The sequence below is a fragment of the Pholcus phalangioides genome, unplaced genomic scaffold (genome assembly GCF_987345545.1).
Source record: "Pholcus phalangioides strain wild (caught in Gottingen) unplaced genomic scaffold, Ppha-v1.0 ptg000022l_1, whole genome shotgun sequence".
NCBI lineage: Eukaryota > Metazoa > Arthropoda > Arachnida > Araneae > Pholcidae > Pholcus > Pholcus phalangioides.
The window spans coordinates 3,207,933-3,225,796 of NW_028301615.1; the positions used below are offsets into that span (position 1 = coordinate 3,207,933).

The 17,864-nt window shown below is 34.7% G+C and overlaps 1 protein-coding gene across 2 annotated transcripts in view; it reads right to left on the bottom strand.

Annotated features, from left to right (window-relative positions):
* ash2 (Set1/Ash2 histone methyltransferase complex subunit ash2) overlaps window positions 1–17,864 on the bottom strand; it is a 31,174-nt gene that overhangs the window by 8,265 nt on the left and 5,045 nt on the right. For both annotated transcript variants that reach the window (XM_089249637.1, XM_089249638.1), the window contains exons 4-11: window positions 13,688–13,776; window positions 13,399–13,493; window positions 11,688–11,783; window positions 9,471–9,557; window positions 7,447–7,528; window positions 3,819–3,909; window positions 2,904–3,118; window positions 1,221–1,298 (exon numbers count right to left, since the gene is read on the bottom strand). In XM_089249637.1, coding sequence (XP_089105763.1) covers window positions 1,221–1,298; window positions 2,904–3,118; window positions 3,819–3,909; window positions 7,447–7,528; window positions 9,471–9,557; window positions 11,688–11,783; window positions 13,399–13,493; window positions 13,688–13,776 — 833 coding nt within the window. The remainder of the gene's footprint in view (window positions 1–1,220; window positions 1,299–2,903; window positions 3,119–3,818; window positions 3,910–7,446; window positions 7,529–9,470; window positions 9,558–11,687; window positions 11,784–13,398; window positions 13,494–13,687; window positions 13,777–17,864) is intronic.

A 17,864-nucleotide genomic window follows, 5' to 3' on the forward strand; every position in this document is an offset into this window, starting at 1 on the left:
TGATTTCACGCTGTTTAATATGGCCAACTCTAGTAATCATTGTTGTGGATCAATAAAAGAAGATATTCCAAAAAATAAAAATTGATGTCATCGAATACAGTGAAAAACATAAATGAGAATTCGTGCTCTTGCAAATGAATTCAGTGTCACTTTAGAACAAAAGGTTCACTGGCAAAGAAGAGTGGCTGAAAAATAGAAATCAAGTTATGAAAAATAAATTTCCAAAGACAGAAGGACTTGCTGTAGATGCAGTTGCGTAAAATTGGTTTGTTTCAGCAAGAATTTACCTGTTTCCGATGTGATTCTACAAGAAAAAGCTTAAGAAGCAGCAGAAGAACTAGGACTCATCAACTTCAAAGCTTCAAATGGTTAGTTGGATCCTTTCTGTGTATCATGAAATTGTATTTAAGAAATTGTGCAGTGAATCTGCTAATGAGAAGAATGGGGTAAAAAATTATCGATGAATATTCAGCCAATGACATATACCAATGGTGGCCAACAGCTGGCCCACTGGCCACATGTGGTCAATGTTTTAGAAAGAGTTGGAATACTCAGCAAAACCCACCAAGCATTGATTAATCAGTTTTTCCAAAACATGTAAATCCAGCATATAAATTTCAAACAATATTTCTTTTGAAATTTTAACTGTGCATCTATGCAATAATTAGTTACACATCTTATATTTTCAGAATTTCTTGCATTTACAAAGAACCATTTTAGTTATTGTTAATACTATATTCCACAGTTTCAACAAGAACCCCCTCTGATGTGGTCGCCCTTCTTTCACAGACAAATTTTTTTGTCCTGTGAGTGTTTGCAAAAGAGAGGTTTACTGTATATAAATACATAACCAACAACTTCATTTAGATTTTAATGTCTAATTTTTAACAGCAGCAGTGCCGTCTTAACGTATGGGGCCCATCCAGGCACCTCAAGTGCATGGGAATAAAAGCTGATTAAAATTTTCGAGAGTAAGCATGTAAATTGCTAGACGCAAAATTTGGTCTCAGCACAGGATTGCTAAAATATGTGCTTACCGCAGCTGATCAAGTTGTGGCCCTGATTTTACTCTTAGAAAATTTTATAAAAACAATGAGTTTTCAAACAGATTTAAAATTCTCATTTGAACGTTTTCATTCTTATAGTTCTGTTTCTTTAACATAGAGTAGATTCATCTTATTTTGCTTTTTTTCCCCTCTGTTGAAAAGAGAAGAACTCACCATGCGAAGCGCGAATCATACAATAGCCCTTTTCTCCTGTTACAGATAACCTATCTTCAGATACTTTCAATTGTGGAGCTGGAACAAAAAAGAATTATATATTTTTTCATATTATCAAAATCAGGCAGACTCATTAAAATATTATCCTAACATTATATTTATCAGTAACATTAACTCTGATACTTTTCAGAGGCTGGAAAAAATACTTATTATTAGGTTTACAAGAATAGGTTTTGAGGATCCTTTCTTTTAAGTTTGTTAAAGTGAGAAAAACAGAGAATGAAAGAATGTTCCATAGATATTTTCTCATTCAAATGGGATTTGATCTGAGAAATATTCATATACATATATTTTACTTCATGAAGTACAATACAGCAAATGCTGTTCAGGCTTCAAGAGACCAAAAATGTTGTTCACTTTATACAGAGTTTAACTGAAGTTCATTTAAGCTCAAATTATATGTGTGAACTGTTGGAAATATACCTTCAATTAGAAAAAAAGTATTCAAATAACATACCCAGTTTAGATATGCCATTTATTTTACTAGCAGGGGGGCCATGTGTACTGAACTGAACAAACCGAGCATGACCAAACTTTGTCGCAATATAACCTGAGTGCCCCAGAGGGTGTGGTCATGCAGGAGAAAGGTATGTATACTGTGAGGTTGAAAATTTAATTTTTTATGCAGTTCCCCTGTCCTCTCACTTCAGATTAAAAAGTTGTTGTCCTATCTCTTCTGAGCCCAATGAAAAAAAAACCGTTTCTAAAGTGCAATATAAGCAGAGACATTTGACTTCAAAAATTGCTGAATAAAACAAGCTTTCTTGTTTCTGGGTAAGCATTGAATAAGGGGAAAGGGCCGTCACAGAGAGGAAAAGTTTGAAACCCCTGATATAGGCTGATAAACCCCCTGATATTGACTTAGAAACATGGATTTTGGGGGGGGGGGGCTGAGAAGAGACAGGGTAACTACTTTTTAATTCAAAGTTAGAGGACAGGAAAACTATAAAAAATCAAATTTTGTATCTTCGTATACAAATACAAATACAACGCCACAACAGGCAAATTGCCCAACGAGGTGGCTGACTTAAGAACATCATGGATCCCCGAGCCATTTATTGGAGGCCCTACCTACTACTACTACACCACACATGCACCCCGCCCACCCCCCCCCCCGCCGAATCGGTACATGCGGGAATGTGCGTGTACGTGTAGTGAAACCTGACGTGAAGTTTTTGTTGTTTCTCTGTAATGCTTGTTATGTGTAGTGCTGCCATCTGCCACTAGTTTTTCTAACTATGAGTGAAATGTTATGATTGAATGATTTATCGTTGTAGGACAAGTTGTAGGACAGTATATATACTGCTCCTGGTAAAATACATGACACATCTAAAATGGGCATATTATATGAATACGTTTTCTAATTGAAAGCATACTTATATAACCAACAGTTCACGAGTGGTTTGAGCTAAAACAGACTCAAGTTTTCACCCTGTATTTAATAAGATAACATCCTCTGAAATAGGACCAAATTTTTGCTCATTATATACCAAGGGAAATAATAGCAAGAGTTTGACTGAATATGGATTTCCCTAAGAAAAATTGTCTGTATAGGTCAGAATTATATTTGAAAGAGAAAAGACAAGAATAAATGCATTAAAACAAATAAAAATATATGCAAACCTCTGTCATGGAGAGCAAGAAGCACACTGTTTGGAGTGAATTTCCTGTATAGCCATCCTGGAATGGGTTTCCCAGCCCAATCTTGACTATCATCGAATTCTTGACGAAAAGGAGCATGAGGATCTGGCTCAGCCAAAATATATCGATAGCCGTCTTTGTTGAATGGATGTTCTAAGGGATAGCCATTGGGAGGTAACTTTGGCATCACTAAATCACTAAAACCAAATGTGAACAAAAATTTATATTCTTGAATAATGATTTCCAATTACTGCTTGAAAAAAAATTTGATTAGATCTCAATTCTTTTTCCACGACAAAATATTTCCCATCAGACAATGTGTTTCATTCATGCTTTGTTCATATAACCACAGATAAAATTCAAAAACCAAAGCAAATCAATGTTTTTTATGGGCTTCAGAATTTTAAGGAAAACCTTACAAAAACATTCAAAATAAAATAACAAATTCACTCAAATCCAAAAAAAAGTCACTTTTCCTTCCAAAATAAAACTTTATTTCATTTGAGTGCCCGTGTACAAAGGAAGCAGCAAGAATGTTATGCTCATTTCATACTGTTTACTGCCCAGGCTCTATCAACCATTATCAATTTTAGCCATTGCCTTGGATGAGGGGGCTGGGGGTGTCGGGTGCTTTATTATGCACATAAAAGGCAGTACATGAATATATACACATTATTAAAAAAAAGATAAATACAGATTCAAAAATTTCTATTATACAAAATTTATATCGAAGAGCTCTTATAATGTCTTTGTAGCTCTGAGAATGTTATGCAGCAAGTTATTCCCTATCACACACTTTTGAGTCATGAACAATTGGCATCCGTGTGATTGGGATGAGACAATAATTTAAGAGCGGCTGTGTTGAAAATCCTAAAAAAATAAAGAACTAAGTCATACCTTTTTATTTTTTTACCACCCGCAGCAATTTGACCATCACCAAAAAATCTCCGCTTGGTACTACGCCCTTTACCACTTGAGAAAACAGTCACTGGAAAATAAGAAAAATCCCTCTATTTAAAATTCAATTTCGAATTATTACACTGCTCAACACTGACTTTGTTCTCAAAGATATTTCAGTGATTTTAGGATGACTTTGGGGAACTGATTTCAAATCTGGCAGTGGTTTTGTCAGACTGGCTCCAGTTTTCAATTTAAAGTGAAAATTAAATTTCGATAGCAATATCATACGCAGAGTGCAAATCACATTGAAACAGTGCATTATAAATAAATACAGTAAATCATCAAAGATATTCCAGTGATTTTAAGGTGCTGATTCAGAATCTGGCATTGGTTTTACCAAATTGGCTCTAGTTTTTGAGATAATGCATAAACAATGTGATTTGTATGCTGAGTATATGTATTAATATTGAAATTTAATTTTCACTTTATCTCAAGAACTAGAGTCAATTCGGCAAAACTAACATTAGTTTTGAAATCAGCAGCCCCAATATACCCTAAAAGCATTCAAATTTGCTTAAGAACATGAATTTTTTTTAGTAGTGTTATTGATTATTTATTATACTCCCCATGTGTACAATCAACTTCAAGTTGAATCAAAACATTTGTGCCTAAAAAAACGAATTCAAACAGTAATATATTTGATCATGCAAAACGCTGTGTGATTAAACCTACTTAGTCAGATCATCATAGGCTACTTAAAACTAGACAAAACCATGGGAAAACTATTGCAATTTCCAAAAAGAAAGACTAACCAAAGAAAATCTGAATGCTACCTATATATCTGGTTATTTGGGTATCAATATGGACAACATTTTGGGTAAGTATAAGAGGGATTTTCTGAAGATGCGACTCCTTATAATGTTTTGTATCAACAAGTATCAGAACCTACTTACAAGAAATTAGTAGTGCAGAGGTAGCCAACCTTTTTTTTTCAAACTGTGGCACAGTCAAGACTATTTTCAATGCACGTTCCACTCTACGAATTCTAGTACGCAGACCGTACATCTCGTTTTTACGGGATATTGACATTCTCTTTGTTTCTGTAAAATATTCCTTTTATTTTCATAAAATGTTCAGTTTGTCACTCTTCTGAGTTCTAAATTGTTTTCATATATTTTTGAGCAATAAATTTCATTATCACAATGCAGTTTGTGTATTAAATCATCATCATCATCATCAACAACCATTTTCAATCCACTGGTCGATGAAGGTCTCCTCTAAATTTTTCCATTTTGCTCTGTCTTAGCCATCCAGTTGACTCCAGCCCATTTTCTGATCTCGTCGATCCATCTTGCGTGGGGACGTCTTCTTGGATGTTTAACACCACGGGGGCACCAATCTAGAATACTTGTAGCCCATGTTGTCCTGTCTTGCATTTGCCCAGCCCACTTCTATTTTAGACATTTACTTTTTTCCATAATATCATATACCTTTGTTTGGTATCCAAGTGATTAGTTTTCTGTCTCTTCTTGTGATGCCTAGCATACAACTTTCCATGCTCCTTTGTGTTGTCTGTAGCCTTTGTATTGTCTTGCTTGTGTGTCCATGTTTCAGCTTCATAAGTCAGTGCTGGTAGCACACACTGGTTAAACACTTTTCTTTTCAGGCATAATGGCACGTGACTCTTCAGAATTACACAGGTTTTTCCCAAAAGTACTTCATCCAATCCTGATCCTTCGGTTTATTTCATTAATGATTCCGTTGTACATGGTAATTTCTTGTCCCAGGTATACATAGCTTTCTACTTCTTCTATCTCTGTTGTTGAGCAAGATTGTCCTCTTCAATGCAAAGGGGTTACACATAACTTTAGTCTTTTGCAGATTCTCATTTTCAAGCCCTTCTGAATACTTGCCCTCACCAGTTCTTGTATCATTTCTTTTAATTCGTCTGGATTACTGCTGATAACAACAACGTCGTCTGCAAAACGCAAATGGTTGAAAAATTCCCCATTTATTTCAATTCTTTTCTCATCCATTTTTCTGAATACTTCTTCTAAAACAGCAGTAAAGAGTTTTGGTGAGAAGACATCTTACTTACACCATATTGGGCATAGACTGAAGCCTGAGAACCTAAAGTGCTTGCTCCTCCCCCTCGAGAATTCATGGATATATAATGCAACTGTATTATATGATGCATGTCCCCAATGCAGACGATCCTTAATCTCATACACATGGGACATCCAGCAACTATGCTCAAAGATGAAAAATCAAACAGAAATGCATTGAATAGAAAGTCATTACATAATTATTATTTTAACAGTGCCTACCATACAAAATATAGGTTTAGCAACCTACAAGACCATCATTCATAAGAAAAGGGTTGTTTAAGAATTGGAGGGAATTTTTTCATTAATTTTTGAAAAGTGTTCTCATGACTTTCCTGACACCATGGAATGCCACTTGTGCTACGTGTTGGCCACCAAGTTTTTAGTTTTATTTGTAACTTTCTGACGGGCAAATCAAATTACAAAAAGCAGCTTCTTTGTTTTTATAAACCCACCTTCATGGGAAAGCTTTTCAGAGAAAGGTTAGTCATAACTTTCAAGACCCGTTAGAATCAGTTAGGGCAGTGTTTTCTAAATTTTGCGATGGAAGGGTCCAGGGGAGCAATAGAAGCTTAAGGTTCAGTACAGGATACTATGGGTTGACTTGAGTTTGGAGGTAATGAGATGAAAATTTTTTTGAAAGTGGGGCGGGGGGATAATGGAACGAAAAGCTTGGGAAACTAGTAGTTAGGGTGGTATCAACAGATGAAATTTCAAGGAAGACTTTCCCTTGTTTTGAGTGAAATCATATCCTTTATTCCAAAGGAACTCATGTGTTCATCGTGTCTTTTCTGGTTCAAGGAAAGCGCACAGCATCATTGTCCTCACAAGAAAAAAGTATTCAGAGAATTAAAAAAAAAGATTAAAAGTGTTTTATTTCTTCCAACTAATATCACTTATATTTCCAAGAAATACAGTGAATCTTCAATGAGTTAATTAAAAATCACCATTTATAGTTTCTTATATAATTAACCTTGAAAAGTAAGTTGAAAATAGGAAACTTCTGAATGTTAATTCCATTTTAAATTAGTATTAGTTTTTTATTTTATTAAAAAGTTTTTAACAAGTAAAAATTTGATAATATCCATGCAAGAGTGCAGTGTGACTACATTTTTTTTTTTATTTCATCTCTTTTTCTTTCCATGCAACTTAGATATATACCAGCTCACTTCCCAGAAATTATGATTCATAAATCTTGTCAATTACTGTAGACCAGGGCTTGACAAATTGCAAAATAATTTAGCTGCCAGCCAAATTTCTAGAGTCAGCCTTTACTTTTTGGAACAAAATGGCAAAAAGAATGGCTTTTTTCAGGACTTTAGGTGTTGCTAGAAATCCTGGTATAATTTCCAAAACTTTTGTGTTGACCTGTTTCCATTTTAGTAATTGTGTATAGATTATTTCAGGCATCAATTCTCTAATTTCTAATGTGATCTGGTGCTTGGGATTTACAAAGTTCTTCTGTAGACACAAGATGGAAATCAAAGTAAAAGAAGACAAAAAGTAAAATTCATAATTACCATTCTGAGTTGCTTCCAGAGTTTGTTTCGGCAAAGTATTTCTAGTCAAGGAATCATAACACGGACCGATTTTTGTCAAATCCTATAATGGAACATAAAAATTCTGTAATTTCTTGCTTTTTGCTGCTTGTGGCTTTATGTCACACATAAAATACCAAATATGAAATTTAGAAGTGTTGAGGCAAAAGCAAACCACAGAACTAAAATAAATAAATAAGTAATAGAACCTAATATTTAACTTAATATATAACCTTGCTGAATTTAAAAAGAAATTTGATAACCTTTTTTAAATGTTTACCAACTGAAAACTAAATGCTATACGATGATGCCATTTATGGCATCATCGTATAGCATTTTGTTGTACAGTAAACTCCCCTCACTTGGCCACCTTCGAACAACTGCCAGATTTTGTTGGAAATCAAAGTAAAAGAAGACAAAAAGTAAAGACAAACACATTCCATAGACTAAACATTACAGGTAACCACCAAACAACGACCACTTTGAACATGGAGTCAGAAGAAAAAAAATGTATATCACTATGAAAAAAATAATTTTCAAGCTAATTTCCTGATTTTCAAGTAATCCCCCAAATTATAAGAGGAAAAAAATTAAGTACGCGTTATTTTCCTGAGTATAAATGATCGATGGATACATTGAAGGCAGTAGAGAGGGGAAAATAGTCACTTGAATAGTCACATCTGTAGTTGTGCCACTGGTCACTAAAAAGGTCTGTAAATGTGCTCAGAGTCACTGATGTGATCTGAGAATGTGCCACTTAGTTCATTCTTACAAAATTAGGTTTGAGATCACAAGCCACATCAGCTTACTCAGAGGGTCACATCTGACCCGTGCATCATGGGTTGAGCATGCATAACCTAGTTGATTGTGGGTAGGAATAAATAACTTTTTTTTTGGGGTGTTGCTGGTACACCATCTTGGTCTGTATCAGTTTTTCTCGCCAAGTCGTTTCTGTTGCGTCCTACCTCACCACTGCAAGCTTTAAATTTAGGATGTCAAAATAGCGCTGTAGATAAATTAATAGGGCTGCAACTAGATGCTTTTTCAGCCGGGGCAAGTACACATTTTGGTAATGTTACAACATTACACCCTTGTAATGTTGGAGAGTTTAAAGGGTGAGATTTGCACCCCGTCTGGTCCTGTGCTCGGGCACCAGAACCACCCAATTTCTTTTAGTAGTGGCCCTTCAATTAATCAGTTATTATAATACTACAGTGTCAATATAATCATACATTCTAATAATTATAATCTTGTATAATTATCATAATCAATTACAGAACATATTAACATTTTACATAGATCATAAATTTTAATTGGTTCTTTTTTTCAGAAATAAAATGGCCATTCTCAATAGCAGCCACATTTTCATGGTCCCATTAATGGCCATTGTTGGGAGGTTTTACTGTATATCATCTGTACATCATGAAGAATCCTTTTATATGGTGCTAGTAAATAAAGAATAAAAGAAGGGTGCATTGATTCAATGACATCATACAAACTTTCAAAAGTTCGCTTTCATTATGGACAGACTTCGTTTAATTCAAACTACCATATTTTTCGCCGATCTGTAATATAGGCTGCAGTCAGAAAACAAAAATTTTTCAACATAAAAGCTACATCTGACCAGCTTTCAGTATCCACCAGCTTCCCAGAATGAAAATAATTTTCATGCAATAACTTTCCCATACTCCTCAAACAGATATTTGTTATAGGTGATGCTTGTTAATATTACGAACAGATGAAATGCTATTCAATTATTTGATATATTTGAATGTTACACTAAAACTTCCACATTAAATTTCTTGGAGCTTGTGTTTTTGGAAACAAAAATTAATATAAGTGCAGCATCACTGTAAGTGACACAAACCTTGAAAATTGGGTTTTTAATAATGTATGCACCCTGATGTTGGTAATAATTTTTTAGCATTGAAAAAATATAATTATTATAACTATCAATTGAAATGCATGCGGTATAGTAAGGAAAATATAATGTGTATGATTTGTACCTGGTTGGCCAAGCCAAATAAGGGATCACTGTTTGATGATTCATCAGTTTTGCTTTCATCGCACACAAACATATCACTATCTTTCACCTTAAATAACAGACATGTTATTAGATTATAAATTCATGCAACCTCATTAAACATCTCAGAGATTTATTTATGAAATTATCCATTAGTAAGAATAGAAAGGAAAGAAAGCAAAAACACAAAATAACATAAAGATACTTCATATAGGCCTAAGCACAGTTACCGAGTTGTCCAGAAAGCAGTGAGCATTTGTTTCACAAGCTATCGAGTTAAAGTTTCATTGCTAGCAATGAAAATACAGTAAGACCTTGGTATAATGTCAATGGTTTTTAGGGTCACTCTGCTTATACAATCAGTTTTTGAAAATCTCAGCCTATGGAAATTGGAATTCTTTGTTTAGCTCTCCGGTGTTTAACGCCATGCTCAAATTACCAAAACCGCCCACAAAGTCACCTTGTAAGTCTTCTTGAAGTATGTGCATTAATGCTCTGTTCTTTCAGAAACATAACTCATGGGGGGGAGAAGACATTCCTGCTTTTATTGGGGTTTTCTTATACTTCCATTCATTTCTTTTGCTTGGAAGTGATTTATACCCAATTTTCCAGAAGGTATAGACCAGCATCTGGGAAGGCAAACAGTGACTTTCGGAATAGAAATCCAGTTTCAACTGGATAAGCAAGACAAGCTCACAAGGTGTGTGAGCTGAAATATCCCATTTAAAAAATATCTATACTGTGCATTCACGATCATATACAAGATGTCCACCAAGCAAAAAACTTCCCCTTCGAGGAAAAAATAAATCATAAAAAAAACTTCTCTTGAGTTGAACTGTCAAAAGGTTACTTCCATTAACATCTGAGGTCATCAAAGAACATTTATGGGACAGCTATGAGACAATTAGAAAAGTTGGTATGTACGGAGAAGCAATCGTGCTTTTTAAATAGCCAGATGTAACATAAGTTATAAAAATTTATGTATATATATTTCTTAATGAATAATTTTTTCATTAAATACACCACGACCATTGTGAGACAAATTGTCTGCTTCTTTGCTGTTTCAAAAAAGTAAAAAAAAAACAAAATATACTTCTTTATAAATTCTAGACTAACCTGCAATTTTTGTGTGCAAAACAAATTTCGATATATTACCCATTTTCTCACATGTACCAGAGCATGAATTTATTTGTGAAATCATACTTAGGCCTACTTGTTATTAAAACACTATGCTTGTAAGTTACTTTTGTTTGGTCCCTACAGGTGATGCTATACTGAGGTCTTACTGCAACTAAATAAAGATTTTAAACTAGTTGATTGAAATCTAAACCTACAGTATTGTATAGAAATATCTCCTCCCCTTTATTTTAGTCCCAATAATCAGAGTCTCGCAAGTTTGGGGTTCCGGATAATCCAAGGTCCTCAAATATCTCTCCAGATCTGTTTTTAGACAAGAATGCACTTCGTTTCTTTTTGTTTGATTCTTCCAATGAATGCGAATAATTTCAGTTTTCAGGGGGGGGGGGGGATCTTGATCCCTAGGCCATGGTCTTCTGTGGACCTTTATGCCCCCCAAAGCAGAATGCGTTACATTGTTTTGCAACCAGCCCTCAGTTGAATGAAAATGTTCTGCAGTAGAAATTCATTTCGAGTGTTTCCCATGCAAAAAAGCTCTTCTTTTAAAATTCTTCCTGAGATTGTACTGCAACATGTGTCACAGATTTTGGCATATTTTGCATTAGGGCTTCACGCTAGAATTTTCTGCAGATTTCCCCATAGTAAATTTACAGTTAAAAAAAATTACATTCCTATCAGCCTCCATCATAACGAGGTAACTGGTCTTGGTGGCCCTAATGTAATTGAACTAAGCCACTGATTTGATAAAATAGGTAAGCACCAATGCGTAGGTCTAAGACCCCCCCCCCCCAAAAGTAATTTTTTTTTTTGGATAGAGTTTTCAGTAATCCGAGGCAGCTTTCGTCCTGTTCACCTCTAACTATTTATGGAGATTCTACTGCAATTTAAGGTCAAGTAACTTATGGATGAAATCCAGGACAGACAAAAGGTTTATTGTGGCTATACTTAAGAATTTTCTAATTGCAATAGGTAGACAAAATATTCACTAAGAAACAAGAATAAAAGCAATTTAAAATTTATTTCATAGCTTTCTTTATGAATACAACTTAGGTAAAATACCTACCATAACTTTATACACAGTTGCGTGCCAGGTTTGTTTTATTCTCCTGTGCATTGATGTGAGATATTCCCAATTTGTCTCAATATAAGGAATCACATCCTGGAAGAGAAACACCAGCAATACTTGACTTTCTTTTTAAATAAACCAATGATACATAATTTATTTGAATAAAAGAAACTGTTGGCACCAATCAAATCCAAGACTGACTGACTTTGATCAAGGCTAAGGTACACGACCTTTTCTGTTCACTGGTCAGATATGTGATATTCTTACCACTCAAACCATGTGAGTCTGAAACTGGTGTATATATAGAGTGACTACATGACCTGTATTTTATAGGACATTCCTGCAATTGTGGCTGTCCCAATTTTTAAAAATAAAAATGTCCCAGATTTTGTAATTTCAGCAAGATAATGCTCAAATTTTTCTCCTTTTCTGAAGTCAAGGTTTAAGATTATTTTCATAACTTATATTATGATGATTGTGACTATGATTTTCATAATTGATTTTGGTCAATATTTTGTCACATATTTGTGAAACTAAACATTTTTCTCATAAATTATATTTTAATTTCCTGCGATTTGCAGTGCAGCTTCATCCATTACTTTCATACATTCAGGCATGTACCATTTTACTCAAAATATGGAAGAAGACAGACAATAGGTTATACTTTTGTTAGACAAGGTTACCAGACTCAAAAATTGAGAAAGGAAGACACCTGCTGATGCACCCTTGATAACACCATTCTTTCCAATTCTCACAATGGATGGCACTCCAATACTGACTAAAAAACCAGGCACCACAATAGTTTTTTTCCAACTAAAACAGAACCACTAAAAAGCAAAAACTGAAAAAAAAAGGGGCAAATACTGATCTGGCTCACTTTGCTGACAAAAAATTGTTGCAGTCTGGTCAATTTTATTGCTTTGCAGTCTTTGCCTAGAGCATGATAAGGTTTTCTTGCACAAAGAACCTTGTTTTTTTGTATATATTACCTTGGGGTAAGCTGGGCTGTGGTTAGAATAGTATCTGCCCTCCTTGGAGACAACTTGGGTTCTTGAATTCTGGGAATTTTGAATGACAATTGGTCAAGACATGTGGGAAAAAACTATTGTACCAATGAAGAGATATATGTTTCAGATTGAAAAAAAATTCTGGAGGAAAAAAAAAGAATAGTTATGCAAATGAAAAGGAGGAAAGACAAAAGGGTGAATTTTCCAAAACGTAGGAGGATGGATGAAATAACATCAAAAGGAAGAACATGACCTCCCAAAGGAAAACATGTACATACATACAGAACTTGTTCCGATTCATTAGGAATTCCGTATGGAATGTGTATGCGGTGCTTGTACAGTTAAGTGGTGGTATAGTAGCCCTCAATTTCCCACTAGTGAGTTTTCTGTGATAAATAACAATCTTTTTTTTTGGTGATACTTGGCAATGTTTTGAATTTTCCCATACAGATCTTAATTTCTTGTAATTTTATGAAGGAAATATGATTAGCATAGGTATCATGCTATGCACATTGGTACTTTTCTACACATAGGAACACTTATGTGTCGAGTGAAAACCCTTAGTAAACCACATTTGGCTCGTAGGCCAGAGATTGTGCACCCTTCATTTAAAGAAATTTAATGTGGTGTGAAACCACTCATGTGAATTTTCATATCAAATGGTGGTTCATTTTGAATAACTCTTCCATGAATTGACTAACCTTATCTTTCGAAAACAATGATCGAGACTTTCCTCCACCAGCATTCGACTGTTGAGTCAAATTAGCAAGAACAGTAGCACACATTTGCGAGAAATCTGTAATCATGCAAAAATTCAGAAACTATTATGGCTGAGCTTAAATAAAGTTAAGTTTACAAAGCAGAGAATTCACATTCAAATTTCAATGGTTTCAATTTTAAAAAGAAACATTTTATTGGTACTTTAAATTCTTTTGGATGTGTTGCAATTTTTTTTTGTAAAAAAGACAAAAAACAAAAAATTCTTCTTACTTGGATGTTTCTTTGAGAATGTTTCTGTACCAGATGGGTTACACAGCTTGCATACGAATGTGTAATATGTCATGAAAGGTAAACATTTTCTAAAAACAATACAAGTACAGGGTGGTCATAAACTAACTTTGCTGATGTACAAGATGCTAGCGGCTGCTGAAATAAACAAATGTGAATGAAATTCGAGATATAAGTGCTTCTTCAAATTATGTGCTTAAGAATGAAGAAAGAAACAAAGATCTAGCTCTAACAGTTTGTGGTGATCATAGTGATGGACTTGCATAGCGAGGACTCGGGTTCGAATCCTACAGCCACAGTGGTGGTTGGCTGCAGTTGGTTTACTGTGGTTTCCAACTTTGAGGCACGAATGAGAGTTGATCATCCCGTTAAAAAGTCTTGCCACTGAGAGCAACAGGCATACGATACAAATATTCAATCATTACACTTCACTCATGATTTGAAAAATAGATGGCAGCACTGAAAAATCAGACACTACACTAGACACATACTCAAACTGTTAGGTGCACATACACTTCTGGCACAATTCACTTTGCAGTAAATGGCCCACCATGGCTATAGGACTGGACAGGGTTCGTACGGTGCTTAAAAACTCCTTAAAAAGTCATTAATTTTCATTTCCTTTTTAAGGGCCCTTAAAAACCCCTTAAAATCCTTCCAGCTGTTTCTAAAAAAAATCGACTTCCCACGCTCTGGATTTTGTCCCCGAAAATCGGATTGTGGTAACTGCAGCTCTTTATTCAAATTATCGGCCCTTCATCAGGCTTTTCATCGTGAAACCCCGATCATATCCTTGATCGTACAGCTGAAGATGGTTTACTCTAGTCCTGTGTATCTAAACAACTGACCGCGGTTTTTGTTTTCAAAAAAAGAAAAGAAAAAGTCGCCACTGCAAGCAGCAGAAATTACTATGGTCAATCGTCATTGCGTCAAATTCGGATGCTTCGTGGAAAAAAAAAAATTCATTTCACGAATAAGAGCTAGTCCGCCGAATTATGAGAGTTAATTTGTAAATTTTGCCAAGTAACGAGTGTTAAATTGCCAATGTCGCCAAATAATGAGTGATAAATCGCCAAACATTGTGGAATGTCCTGAAATTTTCTCTCATTTTGCAACAATTTCTTTCTGAGTAAACTGAAAAACAAGAAGGAAAATGGAAAAACTTCATTTTAAAGAATTTGTGTATGTGTTGATCCACTTTGAGCGAGAGGTGAATAAAGAGTTGCTGCAAATATAATTTTGTAAGAAAAATCTTTGTCAGCTGTGGATTTTTATTTTGAATAATTGGGGTAAGGGGAATGAATATCACTTTTAGAATTTTTTAATTTATGTGATGCTGTTATGAGTTATATTTTTGACCGAAACTTCAAAGTTTTAGAATACTTTGGTGACAACAGAAAAGTATGTATGTAGATTGATTATTTTATGAATTCTTATGATGCTGGGTAACAAATCAAGAGTTGTAATTTCTGAACCACTTCTACGTCTATATTTTTGAGAAGAGCAAACATTTGGCAAATAAAAAAAAATTTCATGTGCCCCGCCCCCCTTTTTTTTTGCTGTAAAACTTGAAACCTCCTTGAAAACTGCTTGAAACTCCTTTTTTAGGAAATTTTTATTTAGGAAATTTTGTATGAACCTTGCTGGAGTTGTGCTCAGTTGGAAATAAAAGAAAGGAAAGCTCTCATGGGGTTATAGTTAGTTTCAAATAATTCAAATAGCTACACTTACTTTTATGTGTGTAGTGATTGAGAAACAATGACTGGCATTGGAATGGTACCCGTAGCCTCGTTAATGCTGACACAAGACACAGACAGAAAAAAATCTGACTAAAGGGTTGGTGCGCTGACCCTTCATAGTGGGACTTGAATGGCCGTTTCTACATGTTTCTTTGTCTGCATATAGCACCTGCATTTATCATGCTACAGGTACCGTTCTAATGCCATTAATGGCTTTTACTGTGCCAATCATTTTGCAATACATAAAACAGAGTGTCACTATTCAAATTTTTTGAAATTTTGTTGCTGTAACCATAACTGCGAGAACTAGATTTTTGTTTCCCTTCTCATTCTGGAGTGCATACTCTGAAACATCAATATCTCACATTTCATTCACATTCATTAATTTTTTGGGGCTGCAAGGGGCTTGTACATTGGCAAAGTTATTTTATGAACACTCAATATACCTATAAGTATTAAATAAATTATATTTATACAATTTATACAATATTAAATAAGTATACAGGCATAAGTGGGAAACAAAAGTATTACAAAAAGAAACCATTTTCCCCCTAAAATGTTCAAGACCCTGGTCTATTGTCAATTTGTTATTGAGGAAAAATAATGAAACTAATACATTTTAGTCCATTGGTTTTTTAGTCAGCTGACCATATTTTACCCAGGATTACTTTTGTTGGTGTAACAACTAAATTACAGAGATTTTTCTGCATATATAATCTGTAACGGCGTATAATCTGCACATACATAAATTCAGTTTCTCTGAGAAAAGGTTAAACTGCTTCCTCTTTCACAAACAATGAGCTATTTATTTCCTAATTTGTTAGATGCTTCATATCTCACCAGTTATTTTTTTTAAAACTTTAATAATTTAAAAAGGCTAATCATTTTCATCAATTAAATTGAGTGTCAACTCGAATTCGTATAGCTTTTACGAGCTTTACATTATAGCATGAGGAAATTTTATTTATTGATGGCCACAAAAATCTAATTAGGTGCTTAAAAATTTTTAGCACCCATAATTAATTCAGGGGGTGCACATCTCACCTGCAGGTAAAATACAGCCTGTGAAAGGTCTCACGGTAGAAAACTATCAATTATACACATTTTTCCTTATATATTTTGTTCAATATCATATATATATATATATATATATGTTTCGACAGGACAAGGGGGAAGGGTGTTACTATAACAACTGTTGACCTAGGCTGACCATATTTCTTCTTGATATAAAATAGAGAAAATCAGGTTTCAAACAGGGCATAGCCAAGTATTGCTAGAAAAGGTATCAAAGGCATGCAAAGTTACTATTTATCACTTAAAAATCAGCAATGCGGGAGATGAAGCACTACTGCTAATCACAATGAATTAAAATGCGATTTGAGTAAAGAACCACAGCATGGAAATTATGCGCAATTAATATACTGTAAACTGGGGTGGCTATGTGCCACAATTCTGACTACATAGCATTCACAGATTTTAAGACACAAGTGCTTCCTGGGAACGTATGGATGAACTATCGGTTTCAAGAATTTTCATGCCGATTCAGGAGCTTTAAGTGACTCACTGACCACATTTATTACATCATGTCTTGCCAGCTGTTGTCTGGAGGATTTTTTAGGTTTTGTGATTTACATGAAATTTTTCAAGTGCGTGTAAGCCTCTCCTGGTGCAGCTAGTGTGTGTTTCCTGGAAACTAGGTAAGTTAATATTTCTAAGTTATTTAGGATTAGCAATACCTATTTGAATCGAAAAATACTGCATTTTGGCAGAAAAATGATGCATAAACTGAAAAAATAGTGATTCAGGTGGCAACTTTGTGCCACCTGTTTTTTCAGCGTCTTTGTCTTTCTTTCATTAGTTTGTTATTTTTTATTGTTCCAGCAATGGTTCATAAGTACATGTGGAAGCTGGGTGGCCGACCCTACCACAATTACTTAAATGAAACACTTGAAGAGGCTCTTTGTGTGATAAGAAACAAGCAGATGCTCACAGATTTTTCGATCATAGTGGGGGAGGCATGTGTAAGGGCGATGAAGAAAGTTGGTAAATTTTACTTGTGGCCTTACCCAGCCGATGAAATTTGTTATCAGAGGACCTAAATCATAATGAAAATCAAGAAACCTCGACCAATTGGCAGTGACAGCTACTTTGTATTGGATTTAAAGAAATTAATGCTATATTTATACAGTGAAATCAATATGTTTTCTGGATATTATGACAAGGCGAGCAGGAAAAAGTGTTGTTTCTCTCTACTGGGAATCAAACCCAGGACTTCTTGCACACCGGCAAGCGCACTGACTGGTCCGATTCCCGGTAGAGAGAAACATCACTTTTTCCTGTTCACCTTGGCATAATATCCAGAAAGCCTATTGATTTCATGTAGCTTAGCTAAGCAAAAAAAAAAAAAAAAACCAAAAAAA